The sequence below is a fragment of the Pelophylax lessonae genome, assembly GCF_965119305.1.
Source record: "Pelophylax lessonae genome assembly, chromosome: 9".
Taxonomy (NCBI): Eukaryota; Metazoa; Chordata; class Amphibia; order Anura; family Ranidae; genus Pelophylax; species Pelophylax lessonae.
The window spans coordinates 136,552,900-136,579,821 of NC_138776.1; the positions used below are offsets into that span (position 1 = coordinate 136,552,900).

General features: G+C 40.0%; 1 protein-coding gene across 1 annotated transcript in view; it reads right to left on the reverse strand.

Annotated features, from left to right (window-relative positions):
* The window catches only part of LOC309562543 (uncharacterized protein), a 59,390-nt gene that overhangs the window by 25,811 nt on the left and 6,657 nt on the right, over positions 1–26,922 (reverse strand). Inside the window, exon 2 of the mRNA XM_082266790.1 lies at positions 18,438–19,180. Coding sequence (XP_082122916.1) covers positions 18,438–19,180 — 743 coding nt within the window. The remainder of the gene's footprint in view (positions 1–18,437; positions 19,181–26,922) is intronic.

The window sequence follows — 26,922 nt, forward strand, 5'->3', positions numbered from 1 at the left end:
GTCTGAAAGGGCTCTAACATGGGATTTTATGTGTCATGCAACATGGGGTCTCACAAGTCAGATCCCAAGTCGCGGCAGTGTGAACCGAGACTGAAACCTAGAAGCAGATTGGTTACTTTGCACAGGTGCACTACATTTTATGTGCCCCACTTTTAGTAAATCTCCCTCTACATGTTCAAATACCATAACATAGACAATTGAACTATACATAGGAATGAGAGTATACTTACATTATAACTGAGCTCTGATTAGCTACAAAGAAATGACATTAGGGTGCCCTGTAGATTCTTGAATTAATGATCATTTGGTCTAGGGCAGGGATCCTCAAACTACAGCCCTCCAGCTGTTGCGGAACTACACATCCCATGAGGCATTGTAAAACTCTGACATTCACAGACATGACTAGGCATGATGGGAATTGTAGTTCCTGAACAACTGGAGGATCATAATTTGAAGAACCCTGGTCTAGGGAGACCAGTGATCCTTCTAATCTGCTTTTTTTTCTCCCAGTCATGTGGCCACCCCTCCCAAGGCCATCACCTACAGATCAGCAGCCGCCATTGACCGAAAATTGTACATGATGGTGTTGAGGGTCCACCCACATTCCAGGCCTGAAACAAGTAAGATTGGGAGAGCTTGGAATATGATAAGTGTTCTTCTTCATTGCACCCTCCTAGACAAAACAAATATGGTGCTTTTCCACTGCATGGAACTGAACGGTTCGGCTCGCTTTTGCGCTTTTCCACTGCATGGTACCGCATGGTATGGTGTTGGACCGGTTCGGTATGGTACGGCGGAGCTTTTCCACTACATGGAACCGAACGGTACGGCTCGCTTAAACAGTACCACCTCAGTTGCGGTTCCAAAAGGGCCGTACTGGTACCATATCCCACAATCCTTTGCATGCAGCCTTGACTGTTTGTCACTACTAGCCACTGATTGGTCAGAGAATCATTGTTATCCTACCCACTTTACTTCAGTGGAAAAGCAAATTGTACCAAACCGTACCGAACTGTTCCAACACCGTACCATGCGGTACCATGCAGTGGAAAACCAAACAGAGCCAAGCAGGGCCAAGCAGGGCCGAGTGGAGCCGAGCCGGTACTTGCAGTGGAAAAGTGCCATTAGTGATTCAGGAATATATGGGGTCGCACACCCTAATGACTTTTTTATAGCCATTTGGAGATCAGTTTTTGGATCATTGATAAGACTATTTACATGAAATAGCCAGGATAGATTTAATTTCCTGTTAGGGCAGGAAGTGATGGGAAGTTTTTCTTCAGTGGGTACACAGACTGCAACAAAATAATTTTTGTTAGTGGTGAAGGGTTGGAACCTTCTGCAGGTTATGTCTTCCTGAGCCAATGATATCTGTTTCCCTCTTTTCTTGTCTAGATGTCACATATATCTATAAAGCTTAACAAAGATTGTAGTTTCCCCTTAAGACCAGATACTATCCTTTACTGAGTCAAAGATTATAGGACTCAGGCTCTTCATTCCTTGTGTCTATGCAGACAGGATATCCTCTGACTGTCATGGCAACATTTCCTCTTATCACAGTATACCTCCTAATCCTTAGTATCACTACATAAAAGATCACTTTTCCAGGTGCCATATAGTTCAAGAGCATACCTGTAGTTGTGATTATTATACTCCTGTAACACAACCTATGTGGTTTGGAAACAGTGCTGGGGCACAAGTCAACAAAGAAGACCTTGCACCCAGAGCTGACTCTAAGGACTTATGGTACACATTGCCACGCAGGATTCTTCATTCAGGCTTGGATTAACCCCTATTTATGCTAGCTAGACTAAAGCTGGTCATACACTGATCGATTTCTGTCTGGATTGCTTGGTGGAGTGACCCTCACACATGATATCCCTTGACTAAAAAAATCAAAGGAGGCAGGAAGAAAATTGTTGGCCAAACAGTATCTTTATTGGTTGAACTATATCAGGGATCCTCAAACTACGGCCCTCCAGCTGTTGCAGAACTATACATCCCATGAGGCATTGTAAAACTCTGACATTCACAGACATGACTAGGCATGATGGGAATTGTAGTTCCCGAACAACTGGAGGGCCATAGTTTGAAGACCCCTGAACTAGATGGTCTTGTGTCTTTTTTCAACCAGACTAACTATGTAACTATGTAAGTACCTGCGTCCAATCAGATGCATCAGTTGTTCTGGTATTTTGATAGATACCTGCTGTCAAAACACAATAGTGAGAATATAGTGAGAGAAATCAGTTAGTGTATGGCCAGCTCCGATTTTCTGAACACATAGGTTATCTATGATAGACCATTTAGATCCCTAAATAACTCTAGGTTTTGATGTTCATAGCAGACATTGTAGTTGAAAAGACAGTTGATAGACTGCCAGATTCTTCACTCCCCTGTTGACTTTTCTTTAACAGGCTTGGCAAGTTGTATGGAATTTGCACTGTGGTCTTTTGTAGGTATTATATTTTTCAGCATCGTTGAACCATGAAGTAAAAAGACAGCCAATACAGAATTTTAAACAATACAAATTACCTGAATGCCACAACTTGAATGGAATTGTTTGTCATTGTTGTAGAATATATTTATGAAAATGTCAGGTGCTTTTCATCTTGAAATGTTTCTTAGAATCCAAAAACTCCAGCGCTATGTGTATAATACAACATAAAAAATGTGCACACTACTAGAAATAAAAGGGTGCTCTATGCATGACACACGTTCTTGTGTGAGAATTGCACAGACAGCCACTACCCGTAGTGTGAACAAGACTTTAGGGTGTTTTCGTATGTCGAAAGATTATTAATTTCAATAGATGGCCTTAATATAATGCATATTAACTTGTGCAATAATGTGCATCAATGCACGTTCCTTTAACAAACTGCATGAAAGTAAATGAGAGCTTAATCTTCGATATAAATCTAAAAAATAGCTAAAATCCAAGTAGACTTGTGTTCACACTTCTGTATTAATGAGAAGTACCAACTCTTGGAGACGCAGTCACTACTGTCTCAGTCACAGCAATCTCCCCAGGATCCCATTTGCACCTACAGCCATTAGCCTTTGCAAGGCGGATGTAGAAAAAGTAGCTTATGTAGAAATCAGGAGGAAGGCAAAATAAAATGTATATAAATCTCAAACAGGCAAAAATAAAACCATCATTGCTGGCACGTTTCATCACAACAGGGACTTTTTCAGGAGACAGGATTTCTCTGGAAAAAGTCAGTAAAAAAACAAAATGTGTCGTGAATACGATGTCGGATTTATTTTTGCTTGTTTGTTGCTTATTGCTCAATAAAGAATTTTTTTTTTTATGCATTTACGTTTGCCAGTTTTCCTTGTCTCTACACAAGCTCCTTTTTCTACATCTGCCTTCCAAAGAACGGCTGCGCAGTTATCTACAGTCGCGCAGTTATCTACAGTTTATGGTATGTACATATTAGTGATCGACCGATATAGTTTTTTAATGCCGATACCGATACCGATAGTTTGGTCATCGGATATCGGCCGATATTTTCGGACATGTAAAAAAAAAAATTATTTTATTTTTTTTATCTAAAGGTAGTCCTTGTGGAGGGATCTAGGGGTCTAAAATACTCCAAACCCCTCCTCGGCACTGAAAAGCATTTAAAACGCCAAGTTGTCTTGAATGCTGTCATTTTTTTTAATTCAGCGCCGAGTACCCGGAAGTGATGTAATGACATCACTTCTGGTTTTTTACATGGAGACTCGATCAGAGCCGAATGTGGCTTTGATCGGGTTTTCTCTTCGGCGGCTGAGGAGGTAGGATGCCCGGGTCTCCCGGTGGGATGGGAGACCTGGGCGAGCCGCGGAAGGTGGCGGGGGGGCGTCAATATCAGTAACCTCAGGGGCAAATTCCGATATATAGGGGAAAGTGCATATCGGCCCCAGATATATCAGTGTTGCCGATAATCGGTTGATCCCTAGTACATATGCACACTTTGTATGTGGTATCCTATGCTTAATGCTGGATTAGAACAACTGTCATGTTTTGATTGATGTCTGTGCTCCAGTTAGGGAGATTTGCCCTCTCTATTTGTTCTGTTTACCATTATTATTGAAAGGGAAAGAAAATCTCACATTTCTGGTTGTCACCAGAATAGGAATAGAGGGGAAATCTTCCAATGGGGACACTAGTTCTGGTGACCCTTGTGACAACAAGGGATTTTCTAATTTTGGAGTTATTTCCTCTCACTTCCTGTTTTGGCTAACGGACAGGAAGTAATGGGAAGTCTACCCAATGGGACCCAGACGGCAAAAAAATCTCACCAGGGTTATAGGCCCGGCCCCCCTCACGCTATTCAAAAATGAACATTTACTTCTACTTTAACTTAAGTAAATGTTTACCAGTGGTCAGGGCCACTGATAGGGGGGGACCACCAGTCCTCCTGTAGGGTGCCCAGGCACACAGGGGGGCCCCAACAGCACAGGGAATCGGTGCAGTCGGGCAGAGGGACAATTACAGAAGGATGCCCTGTACGGCTCTCCGCAGCAGCTGAAAGCCAGTTTTTACCACTCCTGCCAGCTTTCAGCTACTGCAGGGAGAGACACAGAGACAGGGCATCATTCCTGTAATTGCTTCTCTGACACCAATTCCACTCCCTGTTCTGCTGGCTTCTGATTCCCCCCCCCCTCCCCGTGTGCCCCCCCTTTCACTGTGCCGCCCCTAATTCACACAAGTTCACTGTTACGTTTGTGTCCGTTAATAATGATTTTAGTGTATTTTTTGTGAAAATAGTGACTTTATATATTTGGGGGAGGGGGGTAGGCTGTACAGGTCCCTGTGATTTCCCGGGATACCCCCTGCCAGGTAGGCTGTACTAACAGCAGCCCTGCCAGTGGTACACTTTTTTGATCTCAGGGGTTTTGACAAAGCTCGGCACTATGGAGCGCTTAAAATGAAAAAAAAAAAAAATGTTTAGCAATATATTGTACAGCTGCTTGTGATATATATATATATATATATATATATACATATATATATATATATATATATATATATATTTTTTTTTTTTTTTTTGGTGTTAATTTCTTTGTGCACCTTCCATTGCTAGCACAAGGATTGGTGTGTATATTAAAAATGTTGTCAATGTCCTCCAAGTAGCCAGTGAACATAAAATACATCATTCACTGCAAAAGTTTATTTACTGTCAATTTGCTGAAGGCCCAAGTTCATACTCTGTATTATCTACCCTTTGTTCCACATACAATTCTATCTGCACCTGATTTAGTAATGTATCTACGTTTTGTTTCCCTTAACTAACAAACATGACGTAACGATGATAAATTTACCACGATTCCCCCTTGGTTTGTGTAAAACCCCAATTCCCTGCGGAAGGCACAAAGCATTGTTTAAGCTGAATTTCTTTCCATAACATCCTAGCAGTCAGGAATAAAAGGCACGGCTGGGAACAACATCACAGCAGGATTATCCCATTCTTGTTCCTGGCTTCCTCCAAGATGAGGTTCAGGATATGCTTAAAGACCCGATGTTCTTACAACCTGAATACTGGATCATCTGGCCAAATAAAGATGAGGTAGATAGCAGATAGAAAATTCAACATGCTATGTTTCGGTCTGAATCTCGCCTGTTTATCCCAAAGCAGTGTGAAATAAGTAAATGGGTAGCGTATTAAAAATTAAAAGGTGCTAGATATTCCATGGATGATGACGTTTACCCTGTTTTCACTAATAAATATTTCATAAGTGGTTACGGAGAAAAGTGCTGGGTTTTCTACATTTTTTAAACAGAAACAATTGAGTACTGTCTGTGATACTTTTTGTTTATTTGTACTAACATCCAATTTTTTTAGACAAGCTTTCGGGGTGTGTCCCCTTCTTCTCTACATTTTTTAAGACATTAATAATGATAATCAAGCTTTCGCTTATATATAGGCTGAAGCCAAAAAGCTGGCAACCCTGCCATTTTCCATAAGATTAGGTATATTTACATATAGTACAGTAAAAACCTTCTTAGGAGGCACTGTTCGCCCCCTTGGTCTGGTGTGTTCACGTAATGTAGGTGCACTTGGAAGAGGTGGTCTCATTCATGGTTCACTTTTGTTCCCATACAGTTCCATTCAGTGTGAGTGCACACCATGTCTGAGCACAGAACTCTTCATACTGTAGATCACTGAACACAGAAGCAGGGATTCCTGTGGTTTAGTTGGCAGAGGTGATGATGTAAGTGTGCCCTGGAACACTTGCCTATAGCCCAGTTGGAATTGGTAGAGGGGACAATCAAACCCAGGCATGGTTCTGTTAATCCATGCCCAGAGTGCACCCTTAGAGCAGAAGGTATTCACATGTCTCGTTCCATCAAATATCCCAAAAATGAAATTATTCCTAATTTCAGAACAGTGTGGGGGGGGGGGGGGGGGTGGACACGAAAACTATTCCTTAAACCACCATCATCCAGATGCACATCCAGAACAGCTCATGTATAGTGCAGATACAGTCCATTATTATAGGGAAATGTATTTCAAACCTGGCTCTATAATATTATACAATATTTGCAATATACTCCAGCAATTCTAGATGTGCGTCTGGATGATGGGGCGTAAAGTAATGATTTTTACAGCTTCACCCACTGTCCTGAAATGAGGAATAATCTTTAAACGTTTGGCATATGTAATAAAAAGAGACATGTATATACCGCTAGTTTTAAGGAGGGTTTACTGTGCTACAAATTGATTCATTAGTGAATTGTATGATTATACTGCCTCGTATGATTAGGTAAGTAAGAGTAAAAACCACACACATATATGCTCAAAACTGGAAAGGCAAAATGTTTTTATTTTCTAAGGCAAGCAATCAATAGTAAGATGTCTCACTGAGAGCGAGCAGTGGAGAGACATTCTGTAAATCACCTCAACACAGGTCCTCAGCACACCGTATTGTCATTGTTTACAATGAGGTTTTGTGGTCCATCTAGTCTATCTTTAAACATAATGTGTGCATGAATATTTAATATAATTCTGCAATAGATTTTATTTCCTTTCATGTTGCTGGAATAACAATGTGCTTGCTATTTCCTACACAGGAAATGATGGGGGTTTGAAAGAATATGAGTTCTACGGAAAGATATAAAAATAAAAACTTAGTCAGCGCTGTCCATGCCTTTGTGTCTAGATAAGCAGCTGGTAACCCCAGGCACAGTTCCACCATCTGCATTTAAAGGAATAATTAAACCTTGGGAAGATTTTTATATGACATTTCAGACAGCCACTTAAAGCTGATGAAAGTAGAAGTGTGGGATTGTAAAAAAAAAAAAAAAATTTACATACTTACCTACCTGATGCTGCATCTGTTTGATGTTGCATCTGTTCCCCACTGCCTCTAAGCCCGAGAACTGACTGATCACTAGGGTTACCACCTCATCCCTTTAAACCAGGCCACATATTAATTACACAGGTTCTGTGGCTGATTAAGGTGGAAATTAAACTCACTTAGTGCCTCAAGTGCATTATATTAGCCTCAGAACCTGTGTAATTAATATGTCTCCTGGATTAAAGGGATGAGGTGGCAACCCTTCTGATCACGTGACTGCTAATCGCTCAGTTCTCATGCCGCTCTGAGCAAAGAGAGGTGTCTGTTAATCACTGCTCTCTGCTCGGCTGAGCACTGGAGGGAGCGGCTGGCTCAGGTTCTCCCTCTTGGTGGTGCACTGAGAGGCTGAGCTAGCTGCAAGTCAAGAAATCTGGGTGTATCCCAGATTTCTTGACTTTATTGTTGGGATCCTTTCAGAGACCAGAGCAGCTCTGTGACGTCAGCTGACAGCAGACTTTAGTCTGCTGTTGGTTAATTTTGGGTCACAGAAGTGCAAAAGTAAGTGCACTCCTGTGACCCACACAAGAAGTAAGGCCAAACAAGCTTTGGCCATACTTCTCGTTTAATCTGCTTATATTCTGCCTTCCCTGTTTCATCACCCCCTTCATGAAAATTCTAATGAAATCTTCAAATAAAACCTTCCTTTTTTCCATCACAACATGCATACTTTATTTTAGGCCCATTGACACCATCACAAGGTCTCAGTGCAGGCAGACCATGGCTAATGGGAGAGACCGGCATCAGTCCTCCTCAAAAGAGCCCTCAGTGGGCCGGCTTTTGGCAGGAGTTATGCAACTATCAAAATGCCTTGATGGGTGGATTTCAGTTTGGAGGGGTGAGCATTTCTAGGCAGACTGTATTTTATATGGATACTGTCCAAGCTGACGCAAGCATGTGATGCTTGACTTGCATGCCTGAAAGAACTAAAGTCCAATGAGCGAAATGGGAGGGCAAGAGCAGTGAGACTGGAAGAGCTAGATGATGCTTAAAGCGGAGCTCCACACAAAAAGGGAAGCTCTGCTTGTCTGCCTCCCCCCCCCCCCTCTGCTGTCCCATTAAGCACCTTTTGGGGGTGAGTGGGTACCTGGTTACCTGTTTTTTTTATGTTTTTCCTTTCTCCATCAGCTTATCCCCTACAGTTATTACCTTTTGTATCACTTGGACCTTCCTTTTGGATTGTAAGCTCTACCAAGCAGGGCCCCCTGATTCCTCTTGTACCAAATTGTATTGTATCTGTAATGTCTGCCTTCATTTTGTAAAGTGCTGCGCAAACTATTGGCACTGTACAAATCCTGTATAGTAATAATAATAATAATAATAATAATAATAATAATAATAATAATAAAACATCAAATGGAAGATGTTGAGAGATCTTCTGTTGGCCACTTAACATTTTGAATGATTGCAAAGACAATTCGGCAATTTCACAGCACAATTCAGTGTTCAGTTGAGGCAGATATATTTATTTGATGAATGGAAATCAAAACTGTATGGTGAAATAACTAGATTACACAGAAAGATTATTGCTTGTCTGTCTAATTAATTGCATGCATGTCTAATCACCAACGATTGAGCATAACGGTCATGCCACAAGTTACATGTTCAATTTTTCAACTGTCAGGACGTATTACTTGTTTAAAATAAAATGATAATGTTTTTCAATGCATCACAGGTAGTTGAGCATTCTACCATGTCTCTGGAAGGTATGTCACCTTAGGAATCTGCACATGTAGGGTCAGTATTACACAGAGGTTATCATCTGATCTACTATGAGTAAACTCAGAGAGTCACAGAGTAAACATATCATCCAATCCTTTAATACCGATTAATTTCTTCAGTGATGTTTATTGTGTTCTCATGGGATTAATGTCATCTGAAAATAAATGTTTAACCAAGTACAATAACTCCTGTCGTAATTTTCTTTTTTTTCTTATACAGATAAATTATGAGAATGCTTTAAAGGCTCAGCGATGGTACGTTTGAACATTAAACAAGTGTTTGTCTGTCAGCAGTGAGGGCTACACCTGAGCTTCTGAACTATGGAAGCAAGGAGGGCTGGAGGGGCGCCAACCTATTCCTAAGACCCCATTCAACAAAAAATGTCTGTACTGACTTGAAACTTAAATTATTTACACATTGTTGAACCTGAATTGAAAAGGTAGATTGATGTTTGTTCAGAAAAAAACAATGTAAGAACAAAGACACAGCATTTCCTGTATATTTCAGGTACGCCATTTTTAAACCTTTACAGTGGATTGTTTAAATATTACTAGCCAAATGTTCTTTGTGTATTGTGTCATATTGGTCTGTTCCATGTGACCGCCTATGGCCACTAATTAGGGACTGCTTAGAAAGGTGGAATGCTTTTGAGTTCTTAAATAGGAATGTATGGATTGAGGTACAATGCTGGATCTAGCCTAATGACGGAAGTCAGTGCATTTACAAACCTACAATGTACATAATTCCAAAAGCTTTTTCTTGAAACATAATCCTTTGTGCTAAGTTTAGGTAAAGGGAAGCTCTAATTTGCTCATTTATGATCTTCCTTCTTAAGACTTTATGCTTAAAATGTATGTAAAGTCAAAACCTTTTTTTTCTAGCTTTGTGTAGTAAAGGATTATAACCTCTATTAAGTTTGTATTGCTTCTGTGTTGTCGCTGTAGAGAATAAACCTTAAAGTGGTTGTGAAGACTGAAGGTTTTTTATCTTCATGCATTCTGTGCATGAAGGTAAAAACCTTCAGTGCGCAGCTCCCCCCTCAGCCCCCTAATACTTACCTAAGCTGAATTCTGATCCAGCGATGTGCACGAGAGCTGAGGCTCTCCCAGGTTCCCCCCCCCCCCCTCATTGGCTGGGATGCAGCTGCTGTCAGTCACAGCCAGTGAGGTGGGGGGGGGGCTAAGCCATTTTCTGTGTGTCTTTGGATACAGAGAGTTCGCTCGGGAGCAAGCACGCATAACTGATAATTCAAAGATACTCCTGCACTATCAATATGTAAGATGGTCAGAGTAACCAACTGTTGCAGTCACCGATCAGCTAATTCGTAGCTTACACTTACTTTGCTCTTCTATGGTTTTTGTGGTCTTGCAATCATTAATTCACATTTTTTTTACACATTTTATGCCCTTTTAAACTTTTAAGTCTGTCAGTTGTACATCTGAGGTTCATGCTTATTAGCTGGTATCCGATAGCGCAGCACCAACATTTTATGTATAAGCAAGCATGAGTGCCCCCATAGCAAGCCTCACTCGGCAAGGGGGAGGGGGACCCAAGAAGAAAGGGATCAGGGCTGCTCTGTGCAAAACAATTGCGCAGAGTAGGTAATTATGACATGTTTTCTTATTTTCCTTTACAAATGCTTTCATTTTAGTGATTTTTTTTAATCGGCACCAAGGACGGTACTTACAATGAGTGAAAAGTGTCCCTTCTGATGGTGGCTGCTGTGTTGCTTAAAATCAGTCCTCTGCCTCTAGAAACTCCTGTGAGTTTGTTTTAATCCGGTGCTGCAGGTGTTAATATGAGCGGCTACACCTGTCTCAAGCACACGCCAAAAGTGCCAATTATGCCCGCCATTTTCTTCCCCCTGCTTCATTTATAGAAGCTATACTATTAATTCCCACAATGAAAAGCACTCTATGAATGGGGAGGTGGACCTTTTATTAATTTGCCCCTCCTCGATTTTAATTGTGAAAATTGATAGTACAGGTTCTATGAATGAAGCGGGGGGGGGGGGGTTAGGCATAGTTGGCACTTTCATGTTGACTGTAACATTTGCTTTGTTGGTTTTCACAGAGGAGAGATTTTCTATCATTTCATATTTGGATTGGAAGTAAGCAGGAATTGCCAAATAGGGTCATGACAGAGTCTGTAATCCCAGGGCCCTTTCACACAGGCTTTCCAATCAGGTCCGCCTGTCAGTTTTTCAGGCAGATCTGATCAGGAGCTCCATGCAGCGCTATGGACAGGCAGATGTAAATGGACTTGTGTCTGTTTACATTTGACTACCTCCGAGTCCGTCCAGATCTGCAAAAGAATAAAACAGAAAAGGACTGCATCCTTTTCCGTATTTGCAGACTTAAATGTAGGGGATCGGATGTAGGTGGATGTAAACGAACAGCAGAGTCTGTTTACACTTGACTGCCCATAGAGCTGTCACAGGTCCACCCCTGTCCGCCGGACACAAACTGAACAAGCATAGATGTCAAATAATTGACATCCTTTCTTCTCGGTTCTTCTGAGGGATTGTCACAGATCCTCTGACAATAAAGAGCGCACTCCGCACTATGTGAAAGGATCCTAAAGCCAGCAATACATGGATCTAACTTTGGCCAATGTAGCAATCCATGTATGGGTGCTGTGGTCGTCTACCGATCGACTTCTTTGTGCTAATTTGTGCTGCAGTCATACCACTGTCAGAATATAATAGCTTAGCGGGGAGTGGATGGGGGAATCAAATACGTTTTTTTTCATTCAACACGCTGGTCAAACGAAAAAAAAAAAGACTCATCTATGGGCTGCCTAACTACCTAAAAAAATAAACATTAAAGTGTTACTAAAACAAGGAACCTGAATTTACTATATCTGGTCTCCCACAGTACACAGAACAGGGAACTGCAAATATTTTAGTAACTGCTAAATACAGTACCTTTTTTATCAGCAGTATATACAGTAGCAGAGCAGTCTTATGACTAATATGAGTTTCTGGTTAAAGCTTGTAGGAGGAGTTTTCATTCTACTCTGACTGTTTTATGACCCTGCAGAACCCTTGACCCTCTGTCTATACAGTGCTGATTGACCCTGTGCTGATCACATGCACCCCCTGCCCCCGCCCCCCAAAAAAACCCTCTATAGCAGTGGTTCTTAACCTTGTTGGAGGTACTGAACCCCACCAGCTTCATATGCGCATTCACCGAACCCTTCTTAATTGGAAAAATAAAATATGATTTTGTGAGTCTAGTCTCGGGAGGGGCACTGCCAGAAAATAAGGTGTTGTTTACAGAACTGAATTAAACGTATCATACAAAGTAAAATGTACAGAGGTCAGTAGTATGTAGGGCAGCGTACAGAGGTCAGTAGGCTGTAGGGCAGCGTACAGAGGTCAGTAGGCTGTAGGGCAGCGTACAGAGGTCAGTAGGCTGTATGGCAGGGTACAGAGGTCAGTAGGCTGTATGGCAGGGTACAGAGGTCAGTAGGCTGTAGGGCAGCGTACAGAGGTCAGTAGGCTGTAGGGCAGTGTGCAGTAGTGAGTAGTTTGTAGGGCAGTGTGCAGTGGTCAGTAGTTTGTAGGGTAGCGTACAGTGCTCAGTAGTTTGTAGGGTAGTGTACAGTGCTCAGTAGTTTGCAGGGCAGTGTAGCGAGGTCAGTAGCATGTAGAGCAGTGTATAGGGGTCGGTAGTTTTTAGGGCGGTGTAGAAAGGTCAGTAGGATGTAGGGCAGTGTACAGAGGCCAGTAGCATGTAGGGCAGTGTATACTGGTCAGTTGATTGTAGGGAAGGATAGAGTGGTCAGTAGGCTGTAGGACGGTGTACAGAGAATAGGGCAGAGGACAGGAGTTGACAGGACAGAGGATAGGACAGTGTACAGGGATCAGTAAAGCCACACACCAGGGGGCTGGGAGGGCACACACCAGGGGAGGGTCAGGAGGGCACACACAATCAGTAATATTTTCTCGGGGGGAGCAATTGCCCTGTTGCCCCCCCCGCCGAACCCCTCAGACTGACTCACCGAACCCCTGGGGTTCGATCGAACCCAGGTTAAGAACCACTGCTCTATAGCAATACACACCAAACTCAGCATGTGCAGAGGCTCTGTTCTATCAGGAGATGGATTAGGGAATACAGGGGATTAATCCCTTAGGTTCCACAGTTAGTATAACAAGCATGCTTTATTGCATATACAGACTAATTTTACTGTTGTGAGGGTAGTAACACTTTAAACGTTTATTCAGCAAATTATTTTAAACATATATTTTTTTTTTTTTTTTACATAGATAACCCAGTTATCAAGAGCAGCCCAAGTTAGCCAAGATGAGTCCACAATAGCTCACAGACAGCTCAGTCCTAATGCCAGCCTTGCCAAATTGTAAGTCCAGGTCCAGGATGAGTATATTACGTAAGGCAGTAAGCCAACTTCATGATACTAGATCACTTTGTTTCTCTGAGCCAAAAAGTTCAGGTTTACTTTAACAGTGGAGTAAGCTCCATAAAACACAGCGTTCTGCCACATTCTACTGGTTACAATAACTACAGCTATCCGAGAAGCTCAAATATTTTCTTTTGTCAAAAAGACATGGTTTGTCAGATGTCCAGAATGCACTTATTCAACAGGCCTAGCTGCCAATGATTAACTATTATCAACCTCTGCATTGTTAGTTTGCCTCTCTGTACTGGCAGAAGGTTACTTCTACCTTCCAGAACTGTACACAGATGCTCCGATGTAAAATATCTTTCCTAAAATCTTTCTTTACCACTTAGACCACACTACGAGGCGTTACGTGTGCCATGCTTGTTATGCTATGTAACCACTATTGTTAAATCACACTGCTGGCTGACTGTAATTATTACAGGGGAAGGAGAGGTGCTTATTTCAACAACCTGCTAATTTGAGCGCAAGGTTTTACTGTACAAGACATTGAAAGCCTCAGACAGCTGGCTAGAGATCCAAGCACTGGTTGATCAAAGAAATCTTTTGATTAGTCAGCAGCATTGTTTCCTCGATAGATATGGTGCTTATTACAGCAAACAGTCTCATATGATTCTATCCCAAACCTGTAACTCATCTACAAAATATAAAGAAAGCACAAGGGCTGCCAGTTGAACGTAATCATTGTTTCTGGATCCTAACAGTTTTATAAAGAGATGGAACATATGATGACAGCTTGATGCCTTATATTTCATAAAACAATGGCATTAATAGGTTCTGGTGCTGGGTGGCCCACATAAAACATAAAGATTACAGGAGGATATTTGCCCTTAGGCAAATTATTTTCTATTGTGTTGAGTACAGTATGGTCTTGCCCCAGCATTGTTAAAGCAAGTGTTGTTAAAGCAAAAACATAAACAATCAGTACAAGGGACATTACTTACCTTTTGTGTTTGTGATGTGTCCCTTGTGCTGCCTTCTGGTTTAGTGGAAGTCTTCATCCTCCAATTCCACCCCACTCCGCTGCCATAATCTTCCGGTGCAACAAGGGTAATAGAACCAAGGGAGCTGTAAAAGGCACCCATGAACAATGCCTAAATATGCCTGCCCATTCCGCTCAGCTCCTTCATTCACAGATGCTGTACTACAGCTTCTAGGAATGAAACTCGATCTATGAATGGAGGACAGGCAGATGACTGAAAGGTCCATCCCCTTTATTCATAGATTGTTTTTCATTCCCAGAAGCTGTAGTAAGGCTTCTATGAATGGAGGAGCTGGGTAGAAAGGACAGGCATAGTCAGGCTCTCTTTATGAGTGCCTGTCCCAGATCCCTTCTAGTTCTATTAACTCCTGCTGCACTTGAAGATTGCGGAGGGGGGGAACATCGGAGGATGAAGATTTCTACTTAACCAGAAGACAGTAGTACAAGAGACACATCACACTGTTGGAAAAAAAATGTTCCTAGTGTTGAATATTATTTTTTTATTATTATTTAATTAAATTAGGCTTTAAATGCCCGAACAATGGGCACATACCTTACCTGCTGATCACCACCATTAGAGTTAAACTTTTTTTTGTTGGGTTGTTTTGTATAGAGTGGAAAAGGGCAGCCACTGTCAATTACTTTTTTTGCTGTTTGGGACCCATTAAAGAATAACTAAAGACAAAACTTTCTTAGTTTTAGATAGAGTGGAGATGGATTGGAATACCTGTCAGGTTTTTTTTTTTGGCTGCCTGTGCCCTCGTTAAAGCGGTAGTATACCGCTTTTTTCCACTTTTAACTACAGGTAAGCCTATAATAAGGCTTACCTGTAGGTACAATTAATATCTCCTAAACCGTCACGGTTTAGGAGATATTTGCACTGCATGCAGCCGCTCACACGAGCGGCGCATGCGCTCTGAAGGTTCGGCGGACCTTCAGCTTTCCTTGCTGGGAGCTTGCCGGAAAATGACTCCCGCGAGGGATTGACGCCATCGCGGCTCCGGCCAATAACAGCGCCGGAGCCGCCGAACCGGGAAGAGACACCAAGGGATAATGTCAGCTCCCACAGCAGTGTCTGGGGGTCCGTGTCGGGGCTTCGTTCTAAGGTAAGTAATTCATAATGAGCTAGTATGCGATGCATACTAGCTCATTATGCCTTTGTCTTGCAGGGTTTTTTTTTTTTTTTTTTTTTTTAGGTTTACAACCGCTTTAAGGAGATTCACCCTCTCTATTTGTCCTGTTTACTATTATCATCGAAAGTGAAAGTAAAAGAAAATCCTAAATTTGGGTTGTCCCCAGAAATGTAATAGGGGGAAATCTTCCCATTGGGACACTATTTCTGGTGGCCTGGGAGTCCCCAAGGAATTCCCTAAATTTAAATTTGCAGGTAATTCTTCCCACTTCTTGTTTGGCTATGGGACAGGAAGTGAAGGGAAATCTCTGGAATAGGACACAGATGGCGGAAAAAAATCTGACAAGGGTATAACCCTCCCTTATTCTATCCAAAATGAAAAAAAAAAGTTTTGCCTATAGTTCTACTTTAGGGGATTTCTCTATACCTCCTGCTCCACAGACACAACAGAAAGTGTGAGGAAATTGCTTCAAAGTTGGGGGAACATCTCTAAAACAGTTGTCACAGGAACACTTGAACCTATTGGGAAATTGCCCCTTCCATTCTGTTTGGGTGACAACCTTAACATTTGGATTTCCCTTTACTTTCTGTAAGAGTGTCTAAAACAATTAAAATATGTTTTGGCCCTAGAAACACTTTAGGTTTGTGTTCCTGAATATGAAATGACTTGGAAAAAAATTTAATTGTACACTATATGTAATTATCTGTGCCAGCAGAATCAAAGAGATCAGCAAAACCATAACCTAGGCCTCATAGCAAAATGGAACAAAGGTTCAATCACTTATCACTCAAGTCAAGCAGATGCAATTGTTGCATAGATACTTTATGATACACTCTTTCCCACACCTGTAAAGTCTAAGAAGAGATCTCAAGTTGAGTTAAAAAATCTATTCCTGGCCTTAGGCTATCTACTAAATGGTATTTATGTCACATTGTACAACAGGCTTCGTGTATGAACATGCCACAATTGAGAGCTATCACTTGTTTGCTACAACCACCAAACTTACTCAGTTCTGCATCAAAAAAAGAAAGAATAGTTTTAATTAGTTTTTAAGTGTTACTAAGAATCGGTACTGATAGTTCCTGCTAGTAACACTTGGATACATGACACTGAAAACAACAGATTCTAGTCCATTGACACAATGAGGCTAATTTATTAAAAGATTTGAAAATGTTGACACAAAAAAATGTGAGAAGATTCACTTTAATTATCCAATCATGGAAGAAAATCTTTGTCATCTCCACATGCTTGGATAGTTGAAATAGAAATTCACACAATTTGTTGCAAGAACATTCTCAAATCCTTTAGTTAATCAATCTCAATAAATCGACATCCCAAAACTATCAATTTGAGCATCACTAATTTACTAACAGACATATTGGCTTGAATGTCACACCACTTCTTTAAACTCAGTCAACTCAAACTGAGCTCCTTGTATTGAATGATTATGAATAATATGAAACGGTTTCTCTGTCAAAATCAACGGCACAACTATCAACCCATCTCTGCATGCCAAGGTTCTGGGTGTTATCCTGGAGGCTTGCTGCCTCAACCTCTGTAACATCTCCAAGATATGCCCCTTCCTAACCAATGACGGCACAAAGCTTCTAATTCACTCCCTGGTCATTCATCTCTTGCCTCGACTACTGCAACTCCCTCATCATTGGTTTATGTTTATATAGACTATCCCCCCTTCAGTCCATCATGAATGCTGCTGCTAGGCTCATCCACCTTACAAACTGTTCAATATCTGCTACCCCACTCTGACAATCCCTCCACTGGCTTCTGCTCACCCAACAAATTAAATTCAGGATGCTAACAACAATTTACATAGACATTCACAAGTTTTCCCCGGCTACATATTTAACCTAGTCTCAAAATATCAACAAAATCATTCTCTTTGTTCCTCCTGAGACCTCTTGCTCTCTAGCCTCCTTGCCACCTCATCCCATGCACGCCTCCAGGACTTTTCCAGAGCTTCTCTCATCATCTAGAACACCCTGCCCCCAATCTGTACGACTATCTCCTACTCTGTCCACTTTCAGACAGTCCCTGAAAATTCATCTCTTTAGAGAGGTCTATCTGGCCCCCACCTAACAACTGTACACTTATTTTCTCCATCAGCCCATCCCTCATAGTTATTACCGTTTGTATCTCTTGACCCTCCCTCTTAGACTGTAAGTTCTAACGAGCAGGGTTCTCTGATTCCTACTGTATTAAACTGTATTGTAATTGTACTGTATGCCCTAATGTTGTAAAGTGCTGCATAAACTGTCGGCCCTATATAAATCCTGTATAATAATAATAATAATCTTACTGGAGTAAGACCAATAACAGGTTGAAGTAGCCTAAACCTTTTTTTTGTAAGTATGTAGAAGGATTAGCAATCCCATTGGGTTTGTAATGCTGCATAGGCCTTATTTGGAAGATTCCCCTCAATTTCTACTTTGTTATTGGGGAAAGAATTGAGGAGAATCTCTCCAACTGAAAACATACAGAAATAAAAGCACTGTTGTTTTAGTGGGTTTGTAATGTCTACTAGGTTTTTGTTGCCGTCTGTCCCTGTTTGTGGGTTTTCCATTATTACATTTATATCAATGGGATAGAAAGTAGAGAAACAGGCAGAAATAAAAATCTGACATAGGTTGTATCCCTATAAACTCTTTTCAAAGCTAGAAAAAGGATTTATTTATAAAATTAATCGAATTATTACCTTGATGACCTGTATTTCTCAATTAGTTTTTTGATCCATAAACATATGTAACTTCACAAAATGTATACATACATACATATATATAATCAGTTAGACATACATAATGTAGATATGCCCTTACCTCACTCAGTCGACAACATTCATCCATATATTCATCCAGACTGTCACTTGTTTGGCATCTTTTCAACTGATGCAAACCCTGAATTTCATCAAACGTGTCTTTGTAAAAGTCATCCACAGCTTTTGTATCTTCCTCTATTGTGGATGAGAGTGCTGTACAGTACAATGCGTTGTCTGTGCAGTCGTTTTCATCACTGCATGGTGGCAAATCCAATTCCTCCTCTTCCTGGCAGTCAATAAAATCTTCTATGGTGTTTTCTTGGTCTTCAGCATTGTCCTTGATATTGTCATTATACTCCTTAGAGTGTTCAGTATTAGAAAGAAAGTTATTGGTGTCGTCTTCATGTGTACCTGCATTTATTTCCATGTGGCCTACAGTAGGTGAAGATGATGCACTCAGCACCCCTGAATCACAGGAGGAATCTCTACTATGCATCACAAAACTCTTCTCTGATCCTTTAGGTGTAGAGGGCGAGTTGGCTCCACTTGGCATCTCAACTCCAGAATCCTCTGACTCAAACTTATACAGCCTCTTGAATTGCTGAAGGGGATCAGATACCACCATCCCACATGTGCTGGATTCTTTAACTGGCACATCTGATGGACAGTCTGAAGCTGTGTCTGTGTGAGCTAGGGCATCTCCATTTAAACTCTGAGATCCAAATTGGTCACTATCATAATCATGTGTTAATTTCTTCACGTGAGTCAGAACTACCTCTCCATCAGAGGAAATACCTTTCTTTCCTGATAAAAAAAAAATATATATATATAAATATTCAGGTTACAACTACATTAGGTTACAGCAAAAAAAGTTCACAGAATTTAGATGCTGGGCTTTATGGTGAAGCAGGGGGTGGGGTGGAGTGACTTGACTGCAGCCAGGAGTTGGGCTTCAAACTTCAGGTTCTATGCCTTAAAATGACAAGGTAAGTGAAATTGTCTTTTCAAATGTGTTCATATTTCTCCTAAGAAAAGGTAATTTCATTACTGACTGGGCAATGATGAGTTGACTCCATCAACTTCCCACATCTCTCAAAGATTCCATTGGCAAGCATTCAATTTAGCTTGCCAGCACGTAAAGATTTACTGTACATCACAAAATCGATTTCAACTATTTTGTTTACCTTTTATTTTGATGTATATGTGATGAATTTGACATTGCCGCACCAATACTGCAAATAAAAATTCTGAGAAGCCTCTGAGAAATTCCATCATCAGTAAATGGACATAGTCTATTGGCTTACTTTCATTAAATGCTCCATCTCACAAATTTTATTTTGTGTCAATGACATTTGTGACATACAACCATTTCACACATCACAAACACATTTTGTCCTCTGTTTCCTTGGAGGAGCACTACAAAAAGTAACATTGTTCATTATCAACCTAATAAAATCTTATACCGTCTTAAACCAAAACCTATTCTGTACTTTGCCATTGTGCAAAAGAAATTCTGAGGGGGTCCTCTTGATGAGGACTAAAATACTGTATATATATTTAGGTAGGAAGTGAACACCAACACATTAAATCAATAGCAATACTGTGTCATCGGGGGACGTTCAGATAGATGTTGCATGGCAATGTAAGGTCTCCTAAATGACAGCCCCCCAAATAAAAAAACTGTTACAGAGGGGTGCCAAAAATGAGGCATTATAGATAAAAATCGGATCCCTGCTTGAATCCACTTCTTCTGGCAGTGGGTCGGTGTTGTAAACATCTCCTGGTAAATCTAGGTACTGAAAATCCCACAAGAACATGCTCTCAGTATTATTCTTTTTTTTTTTTTACAATGTCTCATTTTTGGCACCCTTTTGTAGTTTTTCATTTTGGGTGTGGAGTGCTATCATTAAAGCAGATTTTTTTGAAAGGTCTGCTTTAAGGTAAGTCAGGGTATATGAGTATATTGTATTGTATCCCTGATGAAGACCCTTACAACCCTGAAATGGATTGGCTTTTTACAAAACACTGAATTATAATTATTCCTGGACTCTACTTCTGTTTGGTGCTCTCCTATCTGTATTTCTGATGCATTGATATAACAGCCTTTACTGGACAATACTCACCACAGGGGCATTTGAATTGTACTAAGCACATGCATCCAAGGTAACATTGATTACATTTAATATTTTTTTTGGAAATACTCCTTTACATGTTCTCACGTTCCTCTATAAACTCTTGCATGTGCCCATATAATTAAAATAGTATGGTAAATGGTATACAGCCAACTTATATGATAAATGAGTTAGAGGAAATGACTTGTATTGTTCTTCCTTAGCCCAGAAGAAAAATTACTTCCGTAGATGTTCAGCAGTACACAATTGTGCTTTTCTATGCTTTATATAATCTATGTTGTGCAAATATCAGTATGCCTTGTTCTTTCAGCTGGAACAATTACAGATATAGGAGCCAGAAATCGATGAATGGAGAAGCCCTGCACAAGCCTTTCTGATTTCTAAAGCACAGGAAAATAGGAATACTGCCATACATTATTACATCACCATTACCGCGTGCCAAGACTGAAGCTATATGCATTCTTTGTTTCTTATTTCTATTGATAGTTTATTCATTTTAATTAACAATTATTTTTATGGTATAATATGCTGATACTTATGACGTTATGCTGGCACAGTTAGCCTGCCATTTTGTCCTCAGGTGTATGTAATTTATTCTCTGATCTTCTCTTAAAGTGTAACTCCAGGCATTGTTTAGACATACACTTTAAAGAAAATGTATCATTAATTTATTTTACAGCTCTGTACCCTGTTGAACAAAATACTTTGTTCCATGTTCCTAAGTGCTTTCTAACCCTAGATATGAGAACTGACCTGCAACAAGAAGGAGACAGTTGGTTTATAGCAGCAGCTTAATTGGACAGGCAATGGCCAGAGTAATGCAAAGGTGAGGTGGGACCTGCCCTGTCTAGCTAGAAACCACCACTGAAGTTACCAATCAAATTAAAAACTTTGAATCTCTACCTGCTGGTATCAATCTGTTTGGTGACTATACGGAAACATAGATCTCTTTTTAATTAGGACAACTTTAAACTGTCTTCACAGCTTTCATTAGGAGAGTTTGTCTGCTGAAAAAAAAAACTTACTGAACATTATGATATTTCTACATAGTTGCTATAAATCAGTTTTGCAGGTCCATGTAAGCCAACTGTATGTAGTAGCTAAACACTGGTTAAAACGAAAGCCTGGTACACACGAATAGTTTTGTTTTGTTCAACCCAGCAGGTTGAACAAAAATGAATTGACAGCTCCAGTCTGAGCCGCTGTACTAATGATCTGATGTTAGTAAAGTGATCTCCCCCTGCTGAGATGTGGTGTTCTGACGGGGACTGCCCTCCCCTCGCCAGAACACTCCGATCATCCCTCTCTGCCATTGACTTCTGTCGGACCTGCTGACATTGACATACACATGGGCCAAATGTCTCCTGACATTCGGCCCATGTGTATGGGGCTAAAGGGATGGACATATTTGAGGCTAAGAACAATAGCACTAATAGGTTCCTGCTGATGGTGTATAATTCGTCTCTTTTCTCCTTGTAGCTCCATTTGCTTAGCTGCATATACATTACAAAGTGGTAGTTTTGGCACATTTGTACTACTTCAAAACAAAGGGGTGTAAACAGGAATTGCCCTAAGCAAAAAGTAGTAGTTGTAGAAGGCAACAAGAGGAGATAGTATGGTTGATTAGAGGAGTAGAGCATGTTCTTTTTATTGAAAGTGGATTTTCGATTTGCCACGTAAATGTTCACTTATCTTATTGAATGGGGCAAAACAAGTTAAAATGTACCTTGAAAAGAATACCCAATTACGTGCATTAAAATAAAATAAAATTAAAAACTGCATTTTTGCATGCACATGATTGGATGACTGAAGTCAGCACAGTTTCACCCCATAAGTAAAAATTCACTTTGCAAAGTGAACATGCTCTTATACTTTAGTAAGTCAAAGAATTGTTTGGGTGCCTCAAACCCAGAGGTTGGGACTTTAAGGGCAAGGTGAAACGTTTTTTTTGTAAAATAAACACTTTATTTAAACTATTTACAATATAATACAAGTTACAAGTTATATGGGTATTCCCATTAGTTTAGACATTTTAGTGACATGGGTGGAGGCCCATGGTGAAGGTGAGAGGAAGATATGAAAGTATGTGACAGGTGAAGACAGTGACTTTGTCAGACTTTTTTATTCTCTCTGTTGTTCCATAAACAAGCAACTGTGTTCAGAGAGGGGTCTGTCTTGTTATCATCATGGGCCTCCACCCATATCACTAAAATGTCTAAACTAATGGGAATACCCATATAACTTGTAACTTGTATTATATTGTAAATAGTTTAAAAAAGGTGTTTATTTTACAAATAACGTTTCACCTTGCCCTTAAAGTCCCAACCTCTAGGTTTGAGGCACCCAAACAATTCTTTGGCATTATATTACGAGACGGTGGCAAACAACGACTACCTGGGTCATACAGAGACAATAAAACCCTTCTCCACATACTTTAGTAAGTCAACCACAATGTTTATAACTGGACCCTCCATTCAAATCTAGCTAACTTTTTTGTTTTACTATATACTGCAGTAGTGGTGGTGGCAGCGGCAATGATAATATCTATCATAAGTCAGATATTTAGATATATGAGCTTAGTTTAAAACCAGTATATTCATTTTAGCAAGCCATTGGTAAAGAAAAGGTATTTTAAATACTTACATTTGTTACTGTGCTAATTGCATAGTTATTACTCAACTTGTGTTATTTACACGAGTTCTACTTTTAGAGAATCCTTGTAACTGTTATGCTAAAAATGATATTTTAAATAAAATTCCTGTTTTTTTTTTTTAGTAATGCATTAGTAAAATTTGAGGTATTTTTCAACCGAATGAGTAGAAATAGCATGGCTAATTCCACAGATGCTAAAATGCTATTATGGAGAGTAATGTTTAGAGCTTTTAGATGAGGGTTTTGGGGAATATGTCTATAGCCTGCAGTTGTTCCACTGCATCCAGTGAATATGTTAACTGAAAACAGACAAAACAGTTCTCCCTTATGGTGTTTGTTTAGCTAAAACTCTCATTACATGATGACAGACATAAATGTGGCGTCTTTGTCTCCTTCTGTTTAGGGTCACTCCTAGAGTTCTTTGTGGATCATCTAAGGTCCATGTTGATAATGTCTTAAACAGTGTCCTGCACTTATTCGCAGGTCAGTGAAAACAGCATAGAAAACAACAGGCTTGCATTGTGTGGGCAGTCAAAACAGGACAAGATTTCCCATGTGTCACTTGCATTGCTAAGTACCATACTGAATCCATTTCCTTTCTTGATGTAAACCTGTCAAAAGCCCAAGCAATTCAAACTGAGCATATGAGAAAAAACATGCAAACGCAAAAGTTACCAGTGAAAACTGCATGTCAAAGCAGTCAGTAGACCCAAAGACATTTGGCAGCTGAAATTATATGCAAATTTTGACTTTTACCAAAAGCTTGTCACCACCCACTCCTGAAACCTGCACTTTCCTATTGGTCCTTAAATTTTATTTGTAGCTTCAATAGCTACTAATAATTTCTAGGATAAAGGGAGCACAATTATGTTGACATTTGCAGGAATATATAAGACTTGTTCACAATATCAGCTGCCAATATCTACTGACTGTTCTGGTATGTGGGTTTTAATGTGGTCTTTTCCTACCATATTCTCAACCTAAACTGCCCAAAACCTAATGGGTTCATTTTAAAGTTCTGCGAAAAAAATAAAAAACATCTTGTTGCAACAAAATAAAAAACTTTGCTAAAGACAAAAACAATTACATATAAAATAAAATAAATAAAATAAAAATATAACATGCATTCCTACAAAGGCCATGGTGAGGAAACATATTTTTAAATGTATATACCAATGGATTGGTGGTTTAGCCAATGGGGTAACAGAGTTAAAGACCACTGGAGGGACAATGGCTCCTATAACGACAACTCACATACTATTTCAGAATGCTTATTTCTTGCCCTGTCACTGCACCACTACAAGCATCCTCCTTATGGTTAGAAAACACCACTATGCTCATAATTCTGTAATACTGTATAATTGAGTCAGGGCATTTACATACTGTACAACCTGGCCTATTTTTTCGTGGTATCAGAGACCACCATATTAAAGCATGTAAAACAATTCTAATGCATAGATAGGTATTGATGTCTCCAGGACATGACAAAAGCGGTCATGTTTTCAGGAGTGAGAAGAGGTGATGAGGACAGGTTATGTTTGGGAACATACTGAAAAATGCCGTAAAAGAGTGGTACTAACACAAGAGGCATCTACTTTTTCACATTAATGTTATTGATTCAACTTTTTTCATGTGCTAATAAATACATGTTGTTTCGGAATAGTCCACAGTTTACTGTTACACAGTGGTATAGCTATGAATAATAATAAATATTATACGCAAACGCAATATAATTTGTTAAATGAACCCTCTACTCTGAAAATTAGGTAAAGTGGTGGCCTAAATGAGGTGAAAGCACACTCAAATGCTTACATTAACTTTTCAGTATTTCCCTTGAAAGCCCTAAATCTTGAGGCTTGCAACTCTTAATATGCATAAACTAACTAGAGAAAGTAATGTTGATTGCGTATGCTAGCTTCATCAACAACATATATGTGGATTAGCCAGCTAACCTTTCTTATAATAACTTCAGGCATGAGGTTGCTGGCCAATCCTGCAGAATTTGGCAAAACAGGGCTTCTTTTTAGATTCTTGGCAGCTGTGAAGAAGGATCTTGCTGCTGCTATGGGCACTTTTAGACCTAAGCATAAATCCATGTGATGATACATTAGGTTTCAGGTCTGATTGCCGGTAGTGTTAGTGTTAGATGGAGAGCAACACTGTACACTAAGCCTCCCCATCAAACTAACCCTTCCTATAACCTAACACTAACCCTCTCTGTTCACATACCTCTGCCCCCCCTTCACTGATTCAATTGAAAAAAATATATAAAAATTGGAGTTGAGCATTAGCTTTTTGTTTGCATTATCACCTCCCCTGCACCTATAGAATCATAGTTCTGGACAATTTTACACTGGATTTCTATGCAAAAGTCTTGCAATTTGTTAGAATTATTTTGTTCAATTGATTTTTTTCCTCTGTGATATCAGTGTTGATGCTAAGCACATAGACACACCCTTGTAGTAAATGACTAAGCATGCACACATCTATTTTATTACAACATTTGATCACTGACCTAGTTCCTATGATGACCTGGGGTCATCATAGAAGGTAATATTTTCATTATTGGTCAAAGTTCGGGGACTATAGTGGTGAAATATCAGTACCCAGATCTGGTCACTTGCCACAGCAATTATCAGAATGTCTGATTCTGTTAGAATTGTCTTGTTCTTTATATATTTGGGTATGTAGCCGGTAGAGTAAAACTCTAAGGTGAGAGAGCAGAGCAGGGAATGCTGATGTCCTGAGATGTGGTGCAGCAGGTGGAGTGAGATTCTAAGGTTAGGGATTAGGGTAATTAACACAGGAATCATACATCTAGATCTCCTTTAGGAAGAATCATAACTTGGAAAATCCCATTGTGCCATAAGGAACCCCTCTCATTGCAAGAGATTTTCATGATTGCTCATGGGGGTAGGTTAGAGAATAGGCCAGATTTCACAGCAGAATCTCAAAATTAGGACCTTGCTTTCTTTTATTGGGTTATTTATGCCCACCCCAATGCAAACACAACAGTGTAATAATCTGATAGTACAAAAACCTTTGAAAATGCAGTGCTCCCATTTAGTCTCTTGTGATAAACTCTTATATCCTCAGTCTTTGCTGTATTTGGAGCATGAGTACATCCCATACTAACCCCTTGAATGTATAATCACACACCTTTACTATGTCCACAGTGTGGAATTCAGTGGCTTAACACATGCACATATTTAAAGTGTCTGGCCTGAAGAAGAGATAAGATAATGCGAGCATGTTGAGACCAGACCAGAAAGATTAAAGGAGGAACTGTCAACGGTGTTTAGGATTTTAGAGGAAATAGACAGTTTTAAAATCAGTGCTTTGGTAAAAACATCTTTGTCATGTTGTGCTATTTCCATTCTTCACTGTACACACAACCCTGACTTGTAACACAATTTAAACATGTTGAAAGGATTTCAATGGATTATTTTCCTAATTTGTGGCTTCAGACAAAAGTCTGTTTTTAAACTATATGGTTTATGATCTGACTGAGATAAGATAATTTATGAGAGTACTGTGTTTGGGCAGGCAGTGAGTCACTGTCATTAAACAGTTCCCAGTGCTATTTAGACAGATGTTGTGGGGTTTAGGAGGCATAACATTTGTTCAATGGCACCTTGCTGATTCCACTGTCCCTTTGATCAAGCTCACTGCTAAAATCCTAACAATACTGCTGTACAAATAGAGGTGATAGTGTTTGATCAGTGTGTATTCAGAAACAATTAGCAACCATAGCTGGGCATT